Below are 15,822 nucleotides of genomic sequence, written 5' to 3'. Positions count from 1 at the left end.
ACTGTTGCAGACTGGGCCTGAGTGACCGACACTCACCTCTGATTCCCTTGGACCGAGTGCGAGTTCGCTTATCGTCACCCTCTACGCTCATCTGTGAAGAAAAGGAGAAAGCACGAGCAGAGAGAGCAAAGAAGAGGAGAAGGAGAGGGGGAAAGAAACCATCAGAGGTCATTTCTCAATGCTCTCACTATTTTCCACCACACATCTACAGCTAATTGCACTTGTCTTCCTTCAAAACAACGACTATAGTAACCCACGCTCAGGAAGTTCCCATTAAAACACACCAAAGGTAGCTCTGACACAAAGAGATGATCATATCTTTAATTCTCCTTTGCTCGCCCAACCTCACTCACTTAGTATACTTTAAAAACCTTATAACCCACTAGAGCCAACATCAGTCTCGTTTAGGCTACTATAAGGGCAGCATGGTTTAGAAAGAAAAAACAAACTTGGTTGTTCAAGCTACTTTTTAGCTCCCTCCCCACCCTCACCCCTCACACACCTCTTATCACTCCCCCTGTAATTTCCTGCATCTGAGTGGTCCTCATGATTGTAGTCTGTAGAGAGGCAACAGGCGGTGAACGCAGAGGGGCCATGGCCCCTGTAAGCAAAGGGACTGACAATCATAACTATGCTGAATATAATAATAAAGCAAAAACACACAGGCAGCCAGAAAGCCACTGTAATAACCCTTTTAAGAAGAGGACTTGTATGTGTGTGTGTGTGTGTGTGTGTGTGTGTGTGTGTGTGTGTGTGTGTGTGTGTGTGTGTGTGTGTGTGTGTGTGTGTGCTGGGTCTGCCACTAACTCCTGGCTCAGCTTTTAAGGCACAAAGGAGCAGGTGTTAACCCTGCTACCTCACACACACACACTGACCACACCTCCTCAGCATTACCTCTCCACACTGAACACTGCTCCCAATGCACTCTAAAGCTATCAGATGCTTTTTAGACACAATGGAGCCATTAGCTTTGATTACTGGACTCTGGGTAGATTTTTTTTTTTTAATCGCAGGTCTACCCCTTTTTCTGTCTCACTCTTCCTCCATCCTATGCTCGTCTACCACCCTTTTATCCCCCCGGTTGCCTGTACTCCCCTCTTCATGCCCAGCCACTTAGCTGCTTTGTTGCTTCTCTATAGTCAAGTTGGCAGAGCCACAGTGGGATTCAAACACGGGGTCCCTGTTTCTTGTAGTCTTTTTCTCCTCCTCTCTCTATTTGGCAATGTCCCTTTCCTGCTAAAAGACTACTTATGAAAAGAAGGAGGGAAAGAGGGATGAGAGGAGGATGAAACACGCTGTTGTTGTTTTTGTTAAGGGCTTTTCTTTCCCCCTGTCTCCCGAAGAGGGTGCACTTCATTCATTAATGTTTAGTGTTTGGCCGGAGGTACAGGTGCAGGCACAGGCCCCTCCCTTCCTCTGCGAGCATCCACTGCCTTGCCTTGCCCTATGCTCCTCTCTCTCTCTCTCTCTCTCCCTCTCGCTCCCTCACACACACACATGCACGCACACACACACACACACACACACACACACACAGACTGTCTCTTGCCACTCTGGCTTCAGCTCTTTTGATCAAGCGCTTAGTGTAGAAGTCATGCAACAAGCACCAGCTTTGTGCCCTGCCTGAAGGGAGCAGTTGACTCCTTCTGTGCTCCACTCTCAGTGCTGTGTGGGAAGAGGAGCGGATGAGTGTGCAGTAATGACTTCTCGGTCATGTGTGTATGCTCTTTTAGCCTACACAAGTGCGTGCCTGCCTGCATATAGCTCAAATCCATTTCCTTACACTCAATTGTCTGCACTTGTTAGAATGGAAGCGCAGACATGGAATATAAGAAATAGATTTGCAAGCTTCCTGTACTTCATGTGCATGTTTTGGAGTTGTTGTTTTTGGGGGGTTTTCCTCCTTCTCATTCTGTCTCAAAGAGAATACTGTTCATCTAACCCCACTAGATTTAGAAAAAATGTGGAATGGCTTGTCTAATTTGAAATATTAAGCACAAATTAATATTATCAATAGCAATGAATGTCAAATATTAAAACAGCTAAACAGCTAAACAGCATGTGCTGAGAAAATGCAATAACCAGGTGAGCCCTCAAGCTTAAACATTAAAAACTTTAGCTCAGTATTTTAAATAAAAAAGTAAAAGTAATAGATAAGTGAATCTGAAAATGAATGTAAATATTAGGTAGAAGTAATGGCTAAAGAGATAAAACAGCTAAAAGTTAAGACATATAGTACGATACCTCAAAGAGAAAAGTGGTGGAGCAGAAATATATTTTGCTTATAATAACCAGCTTGTATACTTGTATGAACACAACTTTTTCTTGTTGGTATTTTAGATTTTATTACTGATACAGCATATAACCTTGTAATATTAACACCCATACCTATAATTTAATTAAATGGCTTTCCCAAAGCCCCAACTGTCAAACTAAAATAGTTTATTTATCCACACCCAAGTTTGCTAACATACATGACAAGAAATTGATTTGGCTTGAAAATTGACTGAAAAGATTAATCAGTCATCAAAACAGCTGCAGACTCCTTTTCCTTTGAACAACAAGGCTAATTGAAAAATCAATTCCTCGTTTCAGCTCTTATTGCTACTTTTACTTAACCAATATGATATGATTACTTTTTCTACCGGTGAAGCAGAGTGGCCAGACAGTTTGCAAGGCAGCAATTTGGAGAAAAAATAGAAGACATGAAACACAAAAAGAGCTTTCTAATAAATGTTTAACCTCTAAATCAATTTAGATTTTCACAGTTACAAAAGGTAAAGTTATATTTAAATGTGATTAAGAGATTTAGTAGATGCATCAAAGAATCAAAGGCTAACATATGAAAACAGATCTATGTGATCTATGTTTTATGTGACTGGGTTTTATTGGAAAGGAAAGAAGATGTCTGTGAAGATGCGATACAGAATATGTGCATATGAGACTGAACTACACATTCCTCCTTCATGAAAAGATGATATACTATTCTCTTACCCCTGTAGTTCTCCCCCCTCTTTCCTTTCCCTCCTCCCTATATTGATAGGCATTGGATGAATCAAAACCTGGACTGAAAAGGGCTCCCATTGCTTTCATGTTTGTGTAACCATAGCTACGCACATTTAAATAGGTAAGCACATCTGAGCTCTCCCCTCTTTCCTGTCCTTTTTCTCAATTCCAGCTCATTAAATTTGTATGAACACAAAGTCACTGCAAATGAATCCAGATGCAGCCAGGCAAGCATTCACCTGATTTTTATAATCATTTTCAAAAGGTCCTTTTTAAAGGTATGTTCAAAACTTGTCCTTTACCTTGCTTTCTTTTAATTAGACTCCTTGAACATTGCACCTATGTAGGTGGACCTACACAGTACCAGTAATGTCTTATGCACAACAGAGAAAGGCAGAGAATGAAAAAGAAGGAGATAGTGTTTCAGGCTGTGAGTGTGCGGCAATATGCGCGCGTGTGCGATGTGGGGTTTAACTAGTATGAAATGATGAAATGTGGCAGCAGAAGAAGGAGAAAAGAAGAGGTGGAGGAAGAGGAGGAGGAAGGCTCTTCCCTACAGGCTGTGTTATACATTATCAATTATGTCCTTCTTTGTGTGCAGGAGGACCTCAGCTCAGCTCTGCATTCTGACAGCTCTATGTAAATGGCTGGCTGGGGGCAATGACTTCAGAGAGAAGGTCATCCTCTGTCCCCTGGTGCACATAAATGACTCTTTTATTCATTTTCAGGTTTACAAGAGTAGATGAGGAAAGGAGGGGGTTAAGGTGGGGGGTTGCGACACAGGGAGAGGAGTTGGAGAAAAGCATTTGCAACTGACAGAGAAGACTGACATCTCCAAAAATCACCTGAAGCTGCCAATTAGAGGCGGGCCTACAGTTCCCTCTGCATGGCCTCCATGTTGGACCGTCGCACGTCGAGCCCCTTGACAGCTCCACTTTAATGATTCAGGGAGGAAGGAGCACGCGAGAAGACTGAGCATGTCTGACTGCATAATGGGTCAGCTGCTGTCAAAGGTTTGCCATTTACAGTGTGAGTCATCCTCGAATGATTTCAAGGTTTGTAACTAAACATCTTTTCGGTGCTAATGCTCAGTCTGTTTCATCTATCTCTACTGCAAGTCAAAAAAGACAATAAGAAGGTATCATAAGTGGCAGAGGCCTCTTCACGTGATGTAGTGTTTGAAAGCAGCACATCTCTCTTCTCCTCCTCTCTGTCACTCCTTCAGTAGCAGAAACCAAATCAATAAAAGTCATCACTTTAGATGAACCCTAGCCATCAGGGGGGAAGCAAAACTACTTTTACTGGGCCCAGGGGGAAACAACCCCCGCTCCTCTCTCCTTCAAACTCTCTTCCATCTCGTTCCATCTAATTGTCGCTCTCATTTGCAGTGCAAAGAAAAAACTAAAAGTTGGTCTTAATGATGAAAGTAGAATTCTTAGAATTATGACATTTTCTAGGTATTTCCCCTCAAAGACTAAAACCCAGTTAAGGTAAAAATTATTTCAAAAGCATCTTTTTCAAAAGAGCTTCCAAAGCAGAAAATTAGTAGAAGCACAAAAAGGGGCTTTAAAGAGACTCGGGAGTTTTTCAAAAGGACAAAACGGCAGCAAGACAAAGTGCTGAGCAGCAGGGGCACCTGGGGTCAAAGCAAATGCAATATCAGTGACTAATGTCCCCTATAACTGATAACATGATCTTATTGAAGGCTTGTGTCAGCATTTCATAAGAAGAACATTATGCCAACAGTCAAACATGGTGGTGGTAGTATGATGCTGTGAGGCTGTTTTGCTGATTCAGAACCGCTGTGATTTACCATAATTGATAGAACCATGAATTCTGCTCTCTACCAGAAAATTCTAAAGTCTGCCCTGAAGCTCAAGTACACCTGACTTATGCAGTAGAACAACAATCCAAAATACACAGCAAGTCCACCTCTGAATGGCTAAAAAAAAAAGGTTAAGAGGTGGTCAAGTCAAGGTCTGGCCTTAAATCCAATTGAGATGCCTTGGCATCAAAGAAGAGCACTCCAAAATTTCTCCACAGTGGAGTGAAAGACAATTGCCAGTTAGCGCAGATGCTTGAGTGCAGTTTTTGCTGTCAAGGGTGGCCCAACCAGTTATTAGGTTTAGGGGGCAATCGCTTTTCCACACAGCACCAGGAAGGTTTGGATAGCTTCCTTCCATTAATAAATGAAATCGGGATATAAAAACTGCGATTTGAATAAGAAATCGGGAAGGGGGCTCTGTGCAAAATAAGCAATTAATAGCAACAGTTTTGCTTCACGTGTGGGTCTGTGCTTTTCAGTCACACAGATAGATGCTGCTTTCAAACCAGGCTTTCTAGCTAATAACTTCAACCTCTCGTCCAAATTCATTTACCTCTGGCTCCAGGAAACTACGACAGCAGGTCCAAAACCCATCAGTGATGTCACAGTGGCTATCAGTTTCAAAATGTAAACGTTTTAGTCCCTTCCTTGTTCAGAGTTGCTTTGAGAATGGGAGTCCTTGCCGGAATTTATTTGGGCTGTGTCTGAAAATCTCAGAGAGGACTGTCAGACTGTTGTTTTCAGAATGGAGAAACCTCCTTGAAAGGATGGCAAAGCAGGTCAGAAGTTTTAGACACGGCAGAGCAGGTTAAAGAGAAGAAAAGAGGTGTTGGTGGAAGGGAGCATTTTTCTCCTCTGCTGATAAGGCAGAATATCATGCACTTAAAAAAAGTATGAGCAGCTCAAGGACATCCTTTTGAGTTTCTTTTTTTATTGTGTTTCAATAGGAAAAAAAACCCTGTGAAGTGAACTCAGCAGTAGCAGGAAAACGCTGAGCTGTGCCACGCTGAGCTTAACTAAGCTGAGTGGGGCCGAGGCAAAAGATGGGCAGGGCCAAGCGGGAGATTTGATGTGCTGTTTGATTCATGTTTTTTCTGTCCTGCATGGCTGTCTAAAATACCCTGCACCCTAAGACACACACACACACATACATATACACAGCCTGCTTTATTGCCCTCTGCTCCATCTGCCTCCACCCTTTTTGACTTTCCCCTGCTGAGTTGGGGATTGGAGGGAAATGCTCAGGAAGCAGAATCAGATTGGAAAGGGGTGTGGTGGCGAGTGATGAAGCGGGTGGGGATGTACAAGGGGGCTGTGTTGTCACTCACCATGATTGGTCGACGGCTCTGCAGTCTCTGGGAGGCCTGACAGCGGCTGCTGGTCCTCTCGCCTCGTGTCCACCGCTGGTTTACCAGCTCACCCCGAAACTCATTTTCTGTTGGTAGAAAAGGAAGAAACAAGAGCAAGAGGTGGGGCAAGAGAAAGGGATGGGTTAGGAGAGGGGACAGATTTGGGAGAAAGAAAAAGAAGGGAAAAAGAGAGAGAGTTGTCATGTGAAATCATCAGCGCCAGTAGATGGGCAGTGTGTGGTTAGAGGAAGAGAGAAGAGGGTGGGGGTTTTACTTTGAGGGAATGCTGGGGCACTCAAGCGTGCTGCAGACGATCCTTTATTAACTAAAAGACAAGTATGTATGCATCTCGTGGGCGCACGCGCACACACACACACACACACACACCGAGGCACAGTTAAGTGCCCCAGCTGGGATCCCTGTCAGTCTACTATTAGAATCAATCAAATTTGTGCATTTTTATCAAGTTTTTCAGGGAGCGTATATATGAAGAAATGGGGTGGTGGTAGTGGTGATGGTGGTGGTGCTGGGGAGCAATGTCAGGGGAGAGAGGTTGAAGAATGGCTAGCATATAATGAATCGCACATAAATCAAACCGCTCTTCTTCCTCCCCCCCTCACTCTTTTTTCATCAAGGTAATAGCTCTTCAGTTTATCTTTGTGATGACGGCCTGAGACAAACACAGTATTACAAATCCCTTTGTGCTCATAGTGATGCCAGTGCAGGTGTTAAATACAAAACAGAGACGTAGTTTCAAGATCAGGTGGGGAAATAAAGTGTAGATTTTTCTTTTTTCTGGGAGTGCTCAAGGCTGAACTTTGCAACTCGTGTCGCTTCAGCTCTGTCTCTTTCTCCCACTCGGTTTTCAAGCACTGCTGAGCTGGTACAGTGAAATCTGATCCTTTCTGAGATACACACATGTATTTATGTGTATATATATATATATATCAGAACACTCTGAAAGAGAAAGCGTCCTTCAGCTTAGACTGACTGTATGACCAGGCATTTGGGCCACTCTGTTGAAAATGTAAATGGAAGCTGCAGTGGTGCTTGAGAGCAATCATGCCCAGAACTCAGAATTTGTGGTGGGAATTCAAGATAGAATGTTTTTAAATAACTAATGCAGCTCTTACAAATAACCTCCAGCAGTCTTCTGAGGCAACAAAACCTAAAGCTCTCTGAACAAATCCTCGGCCTTTATTGACTGCATCCCTACCTTTTCATTTCTCTTAAGTTTTTTTATTCTTTATTTCCATGCTTGACTGTCCTGTGCGTGAACCCGTGAGTGAGAGTGGCGCACTAAAAGCAGTGAGAGCAATGGTGGACGAGACAACAAAAGGCTGTGTGTCCGCATCCAAGGGGTCCTGAAGCAGACCCCTTGAACACCCCCTCCCCTTTCCCAACACACACACACACACACACCCTGACACACCAAAGCTCAGCCATTTACAAAATGCTTGTTTATCAACTTTCACCACCACCCCACCCCAGAGTGAAAAAGTGATTACAGCAGCAATACTTTAGGTCTGCATCTCTATCTCTGTCTCAGCTATCTCCACACAAACACATACACACACAAGTAGGCAAACTCCCATGCCTATTTTGCTTCCTCTCTGGTCTTTCTCCCTCCTTTTAAAGTGAAGTGAAGTGAGCATCCATCCTGTATTGTTAGTTTTGGGGACAAGGAGCTGAGAGCCCTTCCTAAATGCCAAACATATAACAGCACTCTATTAGGACACATAGCCTGGGGCCGTGTGTCAGCAGCCCCCCGTTCACTCTGCTTAGTCTTGACCTCGTGCTGCACACACACACACACACACACACACACACACACACACACACACACACACACACACAGAGAGAGAGAGAGAGAGAGAGAGAGAGAGAGAGAGAGAGAGAGAGAGAGAGAGAGAGAGAGAGAGAGAGAGAGAGAAAATACAGCTGGAACCAAAGCTGAAGCGATTCATCACAGAAAGAGGTGTCAGAATTAACCCTTCTTTGGCATCTTGTGTTAAATTTAGAACAAAAAAAAGGAAATTAGAAAACTGATTTGAACCTCGCGTGCTCAGGATCTGCTCTCTCTGATTCTTTGATCACATGCTGCTCTTTCTCCATCTAAAAGACTCACAGCTCATTATTTTACAGCAAAAGTTGGAGGAGTATGAGACAATTAGCCATTCACCGGGGACGTTTGGTTAATCAGAAGTGAGACGGTAGGTGGGAGTGAATGCAAAATGAATGGGTTTTTTTGTTATTGAGGGGCAGATTTGCCAGTTATCTGCACACAAAGAAAATAAATGATAAGAATCAATACCTGATCCAAAAAAGAAAACCTTTTACCTGAAAACAAAGTTTAGGCTGAAGTAATACCATTACAGGACTACGGCTTACTGTACTGGGACAATAGAGCAAAGAGGTCTAAATCCATAGTTAGATTAAATACCAGGGTGAACTGTCTGTAACAGCATTAGTGTGTGTACAGCGCTGGGGCCAGCTGTACACCCCTGGCCCCCTGTTAAGCAGGATTTAGAGACAACTTAGTGTGATTACAGCGAGCTGAGCAGACGGGAGCGAGAAATCAAAAGTTGTGCACCGGCGGGGTGGTTTCATGTTACTCTGTTGGTTTCTTTGTGTCAAAGCACAAAAGAAAGGAGAGTTTCCAGATTATGAGGCAGGTGTGAAAAGCAAATTTGTGATTTAAAGATCCTAGCTTGAAGGGCAAATTAAACAGGAAAGGTGACTAAAAGAGGGGCAGCTTGCAAGATGCTACTATCAGTTTAGTGATGGGGATTGGATGGAAAGGCAACAGCACCATGGCAACCAGCTTTTAGGAGGGGGGAGCTCCCCTGAGGGTCACCTTGACCTCTGAGAAAATGACACAAACCGCTGCTTCTAAGACTAAACTGAGCCGCACACCTGAAAATCTGTACCTCTCCGTTTTCCAAACACTTCTCCAAGTTGCGTTCCTCTCTCGAAGAATCTGTGCACTTTTGTCTTGCTTTTTTAATTAATTTTCACTTTTCTTTTTTATTTATTTCCCATTTCAATGCAGGCATGAAATTCATTATTTCCAGCCTTTCAGTTGAAATGCTTCCTCTCTACTGAAAGCCAGGGCCAACCCTGACCTTTGCTTGTATTGCTTAGATTTCTGATAGGCTTTGAATGACAAGGGTGCAATTTGGCCCCAGCTGCTCCTCCAGTGCGTTTATTGCGCTCCCTCCTCCGGCACCTGCTGTCCTCACCATCGCCTATTCAACCCTTCATAAATAGCGAGGTTTCCTCCTATCACAGTAACTACAAACACACACACACACACACACACACACACACACAGGAGCAGGTCATATCAGAGGCTGCTACACGCACCTCTATAAGCTGCTGTAGCAGCATAAGGCACCAATAACCTAATTCGGTAATCCCCCTCCAAAACTAGGCTACATTTCACTGGAAACGTAAACAGAAGAAAAACAATAGGTGTTTTATCTTTTCTGCCTAGGATGCGTTACATGTGTGGCTCGGTATTTATTCTACATTAAGCCAAACAATAGGCCTGCGGATGCTTTTTCCATGCATTTAAATGAGCTTTAACCAACTCCAGTGGAAGATTGTAAAAACTATTTTAAAGCCGCAGATATTTAAAAGCAGCGGAGACATTCTGCCGTTTAAAGTCCGCGTTTCCAACGGCGAAAACCAGGAAGCAAAGTAACGCCGAAAGCTTTCCTGACGGGCAGCTCAAGTTTCTCCCACTCTCTTCTGAGGTTACTACTGCTACAGTGGAGTGGGGAGAAACTTAAAGAGCGGGTGACATAACACTCTGTGTATCACCATCATCGGCAGCCCCATCTCTTTCCTCCATCTTAGGACGCGGGTGCTTTGACAAGCCGCGAGGCGCACACATCACGCGGCCATCTAAGCAAGGCAAGAAGGTGGGGTGAGCAAGAGAAGGGAGTGGGGGGTGTGAGGGATAAAAAACAAGAAAAAAAAACAACAACAGCACAGACGCACGGGCTCGCTTTCTGCACCGTGCCACAGTCCGAAAAGATCCAGTGAAACGTGCCACTCGAGGCTCCCCTCCCCGGCGTCTATTTTCAGTGCGCTTCTGAGGACTTTTTTTTTCATCTGCGCACTACTAAAGGCGGCTGACATTTGAAGAGAGCATCTCTGTTTTTTGCTGCAGAGGATCAAATGGTCAACCCCTCCCTCCATCCTTCCCTTTGCCTTTCTCTCTTTCTCGCAATCACACTCACTCCATCCATCCATCTGTCCACACACAAACACACGCAGGACTCCTGCTGCTCTACCTTTCTAATAATACAAACTCTGCACACATATCTCAATTTACTAGAAAGGGTGGGACGTGGTACAGTAAACGAGCAAATTTATTCCTGGAGACAGGAAGGTGAAACTAGAGGACGGAGCAGAGGATGGAGCATCGTACTGAGTGTGTCTTCTTCAAGCCCCACACTCTGATGATGAACTATTCGACACGGGCAGAGTGGCAGAGAAGTGCACGCATCAACTGAGGTTCCGAGAAAGCGCCATAGTTGGTTTATTCCCACTTATTACACGGCGCCGGTGTAAACACACGCAGCATGGAAGGGGCTAAAATATAGCTTCATCTCCATCCTGAGCGGAAAATACTAATAGCAGCTGACAACGTAAATAAATGGAAAAAAGAAGAAAAAAAATCAGGTCAAACTGTGGGGAGATCGCAGCTGTGGGTAAGTTTTAATCCACACCGGGGAATTAGGAAATATAAAAATGTGAAATCAACACTAAACCGGTGCTAAATCGCGCTGTGGGGGGATGCTTTTAAATATCACACAGTCAAAGTCACGCACAAAGGCTGGGTAATTCCAGATGAATCATCACAGATCTAAACACTCAAAACATTTCTGATTACCTGTATCCGATAATATTTCCTCTGTGGTTTCGGCGCCGCGTTCTCGCTCTCTTTTTAGAGTTGCAGGCCAAGTAGTTTTCTTTAAAGAGGCACGATATCCCGAGTAAAAGCTCTATGTGTTTGTTTTTTTCTTGTAAAAAGCAATCGTCTATCCCGTTCTAAACGTCCAGATGTGATAAATAAGAAGAGCGAGCTGAAGGTTGCACCGGCCTCTCTTGCGCAGCGCATCGGCGCACGGCTCCGTATCCGGGCGTTAAGATGTTACTTGTTTGTAAGCAAAAAACATGGCTTCATTTGCCTTTGTCAGCGAGGAGGGGAGAAAAAACGTAATATTGACTTACCTTTCCCTCATGAGCCATTGTACCACCCCCTCCCTCCACCCTTCCCTTCCTCCCTCCATCCATCCCATCCCCTCTCAACTCCCCACCCGCCCCTTTCAACTCCTCCCTCCGCCCTTTGCCATGACATCACGGAAGCTGTAGTAAAACCTCCAGCATCAGATGGGCAGGGCTTGAAGTCCCCTCTTACTACACACTAACTCAATGGGCATATGTGCACACACACACACACACACACACACACACACACACACACACACACACACACACACACACCCCTCCCTGACTTTCGTCCTTCCTCTCTCCTAAGCATGTCTCAAGCCAGCGAAACGTACAACTTTAAACCAGATTTGACTCTAACTGCGCGCCATTTCCCACATATGAAAATAAAGTTTCCATTTCCCCAAACATCCCATAAACACCATTATCAGCGTGTAATCGTTGGTGAAGCATCTCTACGCCTCTGGGCTCCAACACAATATTAGACACCAGAATTAGCTCATGTTTTATACATTTCACCCGCTGACAAGTTCTTGATGTCCCCCAAAAGCATTACTGTAATCCTTCACCACCCCCAACGCACCCCGGAAAGTGGTACCGTCCAATAATTCATTCAGGGGGACTTTTTTTTTTTTTTTTTTTAGTCGAGGACCGTGAATTGATGTAGTAGCAGAGTCTGGATATGCGCGCAGCGCTGACAGCATCTGATAACTCCTCCGTATGGGAAGAAGGGGGTGGGGGTTAACGACATATAGGCAAAGAGGGAGATTATATGTCTCCCCCGAGCATAAAAAATATTTATGCTCAGGGGAGGCGACGAAAGGACTGAAGTGTGATATCGGTTTGAATAAAAAGAGAAGCAGGAGTTTACTAAGACAACTAATCACTCTCACTTCCTGATCTGCTCATCGTTTTTAGGCTGACCGCCGCAGCTCCGAACAACAAACAGCCGGTCTTAACAGAGCAACTTGGAGTCACTCCCAAATGTTGCTCACATCATGCTTTTTGCTTTGCCGTTTTGAAACCATTAGTGGAAATGACAACCATTCATTACAAGCCATTTGAGAATAGTCCCCACAAATGCCATCCTTTATCTGCTGTCTCCACGCCGCGCACGTAGGGAATATTCAAAAAGCCCAACCTTCAGCTTTCAGAAATTCTATTAAATTCTTATCTCTTTGCAGCAGGCTCTTTTTGTGAAATCCCATTGTTATGCATTGGAGCTGAAATCAATCACCGGCCGTGCACGCCGCCATCAGTATGATTTCAGACAGTGGTGTGCAGAAAGAGACACGCAGAGAGAGAGAATGGATTCACAACAACGCCATCGACAACCCAATAAACAAAAGAGAGGGGGGATAGGAAATATCCCGGGCCATGATCCAGCACAGGGTGGACCGGTGTCGCAAAGTTGAGGCCTGTAGGTCAGGTGTGAACTAGAGACACACGGAGGTTTTCTGGCGGTAAAAGAGAAGAGAGAAAAGGCCTCAAATCTCAAATCACAATCGCTCGCTGCATCAGCACTGCGGACAGCTCCAAAGTGCTGCTCCAGAGATTCTGTGCGTGTTCAGAACCGTGGACAGCTCTGGCAAACAATATCTACTACAGCTCATTGTTGAGGCAACAAAAGCGTTTGTCTGCCCACTGTTGACACTAACTATCTGCCATCAGCTAACTTTAATGGCATCAAACAAAGGTTCTATTTTTAAAATGATAATATTTCACCTTTAAAATAGGCAATATTTGCTCCATTTGTCCCAATCATTGATAACGTTGCTTCAAACTTGTCAGTTTTTCATATTTTATTTTAAAAGGTAAATCTTATGGTTTCAAGTAAAATCATTTTACACTAATAATATGAATGCTTACATGTAAACTTCAATACTGTTGAACACACTGTCACAAGAGTACCAAGTGGGTGGGTTTTTGTTGTTGTTGTTTTTTTACTGTTGTGGCTTTTATTTTGAAGGATAAAACTTGAACCATATTTGCCTTCGTTATAAACTAATACAGACAAAACGGAATGCCAAATCTATGAAAAATGAATATCCAAAACTAATGTTTATTCCATTTAAAGGTCTAAAAACTTTATCATATCACCACTGCATTTTATTTATTTTTTGAACGGAAACATTGACAAAATAAAGTACAATCATTTCATCCTTAATATAAACTGAAATAAACAAAGCAGAATGCAGCTTTTATAAGTCCAAGCTCTGAAAATTAAACTGTCTTTAATTTAAATATCTAATGACTCGTATTTATAGTCGATCTATTTACGTTTTTACTTTGAAAACATATATAAATATATATAAAACTATTTTCCATACTCACCCCAAACTCCCCCCCCCCCCCCCCCGTAAATAAATAAATAAATAAATAAATACATAAATAAATATCACTTTCATGAATGGATAGATCTAAACCTATTTAATGTATACGTTTGAAAACTTTACAATATCAAGTCATTCACTTGTTCTTGCCTTTTATTTTGAAGGGTAAGACACGGGTAAACTCACTTCATTCGGAAAGAAAAAGTAAAATACACCGTGTCACTTTGTATAAGCCTATGTTGGCACAGTTTAACATTTGTAATCGGTCGCCCCTTGTGGCTATTATTTTGAAGAAATAAAAACTGAAAACAAAAACTTTCTTCTGAAGGCTGAGTGTGAGTAATCGAGCAGCCGGTGCACGAGCTGGGAAAACTTGTTCCTCTGTTGTTCTAAAGTCTGTCTGCAGATGCAGATGGCAGAGGCCTGCAGCACCATAGCTCTTGTATGGTGGCTATATTGTGCGGAGTGCAGGCAGCCAGTATAAATATTACATGGGGGCAGCAGCTGAGTGAGCGCTTAGGATGGGACCGGGGGAGGCCCCTATAGTCCCTCGACAGATGGAACAAGCCGACAGACTAAACACACACACACACACACACACACACACACACACACACACACACACACACACACACACACACACACTCCGAGAGAGAGAAAGAAAAAAAACTTTTTAATAAGCCCGCAGCTTTGGCAGTGTCCCCATGGTACCGGGGCCACACGGTCCCCCAGGGACCGACTGTCCTTTGTCTGGCCAGTTTTTATCCGAAGAGGCTGGAGTTTATCTCTGCTGTGTACTCAGAACTCAAGTTTACATTTCTTAAGTTTATTTCGAAATGCTTGCATGCGATGAGTTTGCCCCGCGGAGATGTTTTGAAGTTACAACTGGTGTAACCAGACAGAGCTGTAAGCGTCTTTTAATTCAGTACAGCGATGGTCACAATGTCTCTAAAGGGATTTCTTGGACGCTAACAGAGCTGCTGCAACTTTTTAAAACAAAGTTCCGGCGCGTGTCTGTTGACTGTCTGCTTATATCTGCGTCAGCACAATGATTCTAAAGAGAGATGGAGATGCCGAGACACAAAGTTTAAACACTAAGTTTCAAAGTTGCTCCTCTACAGTTTAAAAAAGTGAGCGATACGAACCTAGAAAAGTGCGGCACAGCTTCATCTCTGCGGTGCTCCTTCTCTCGGTCCCTCTGAAAAGTCCCGCAGCGGCCGTCAAGTGCTGCTGGCAAGTTTACTTCAGCCTAACAAAGTTGCTCAAACTTTACTTCAACTTCCCGACGGAGTGACGAGGGGCGGTGACAGACCACTGACCGACACGCGCGGGAGCCAATAGGAAGGAAGGCTGCCCTCCTGCTGCCAAGAGCTGGAGCCTATCCCGCCCCTTCAGTGTCAGCTTTCAACAACAATAGCCCGAACAACAGCAACAAAGAGCATCTGCTGCGCCGGGCAACTTCTCACACTCACGCTCCCCCAGCGATCTGACTGAATGCACATAAACTCTCATCTGCTTCATTTACATCAACCTGCACATGCTGCTGCACTGAAAACTTCCACAGACATCAAACATAGATTCAAACGTGTTGCACAAAGAGCTTCGCGGGATTAGATCACAAATATCTCACAAATCCACCACAAACTCGTGGACAACTGCATGGACACGTAATGAAGTAGAACCGAGCTGCAGAATGATGAATCTAGCTGTAAACAAACATGGAATTAAAGCAAGGTATATTTTTCTACATTCTGCTTATGTTAGCAACATCTCTTTTCTTTTCTCTACTTTTTTTTAAAACATGATTGGTCAGTTTCCACCAGCCTCCCTCATCACGTGTGACCAAATGTACCAGATGTACAGCTAATTTAGGGAAGTTAGAGGAGCATTTTCACTGGAACTTCAGGCCTATTCAGAGCGTCTGTGTCTGGGACAGACAGACAGTTCCTCCCTCCCAATAGCAGATGGTCTGCCAGATAATGAGCTCTCCCATTGCTTGCTCCCATTACCCCCATCCCCATCTCTCCAAGATGTAATGGGGGGTAAAGCAACCTCAACACATTCTACA

At 43.9% G+C, this 15,822-nt stretch overlaps 1 protein-coding gene across 7 annotated transcripts in view; it reads right to left on the bottom strand.

The window, feature by feature from the left end:
• Nucleotides 1–15,035, bottom strand: part of myt1b (myelin transcription factor 1b) — a 45,405-nt gene extending 30,370 nt beyond the window's left edge. For 4 of the 7 annotated variants that reach the window (XM_026153443.1, XM_026153447.1, XM_026153444.1 and 1 more), the window contains exons 1-3: nucleotides 14,900–15,034; nucleotides 6,160–6,266; nucleotides 37–91 (exon numbers count right to left, since the gene is read on the bottom strand). In XM_026153443.1, coding sequence (XP_026009228.1) covers nucleotides 37–91; nucleotides 6,160–6,266; nucleotides 14,900–14,924 — 187 coding nt within the window. In that variant the 5' untranslated portion in view covers nucleotides 14,925–15,034. Of the gene's footprint in view, nucleotides 1–36; nucleotides 92–6,159; nucleotides 6,267–11,083; nucleotides 11,192–14,899 lie in introns of those variants that run through there. The other 3 variants (XM_026153446.1, XM_026153449.1, XM_026153448.1) reach the window with 2 other exon arrangements.
• Nucleotides 15,036–15,822: the final 787 nt, after the last annotated feature.

The sequence above is a fragment of the Astatotilapia calliptera genome, chromosome 20 (assembly GCF_900246225.1).
Source record: "Astatotilapia calliptera chromosome 20, fAstCal1.2, whole genome shotgun sequence".
NCBI lineage: Eukaryota > Metazoa > Chordata > Actinopteri > Cichliformes > Cichlidae > Astatotilapia > Astatotilapia calliptera.
The sequence above is the reverse complement of the archived record's forward strand: the minus strand, read 5'-3'. Positions and strand labels throughout refer to the sequence as shown.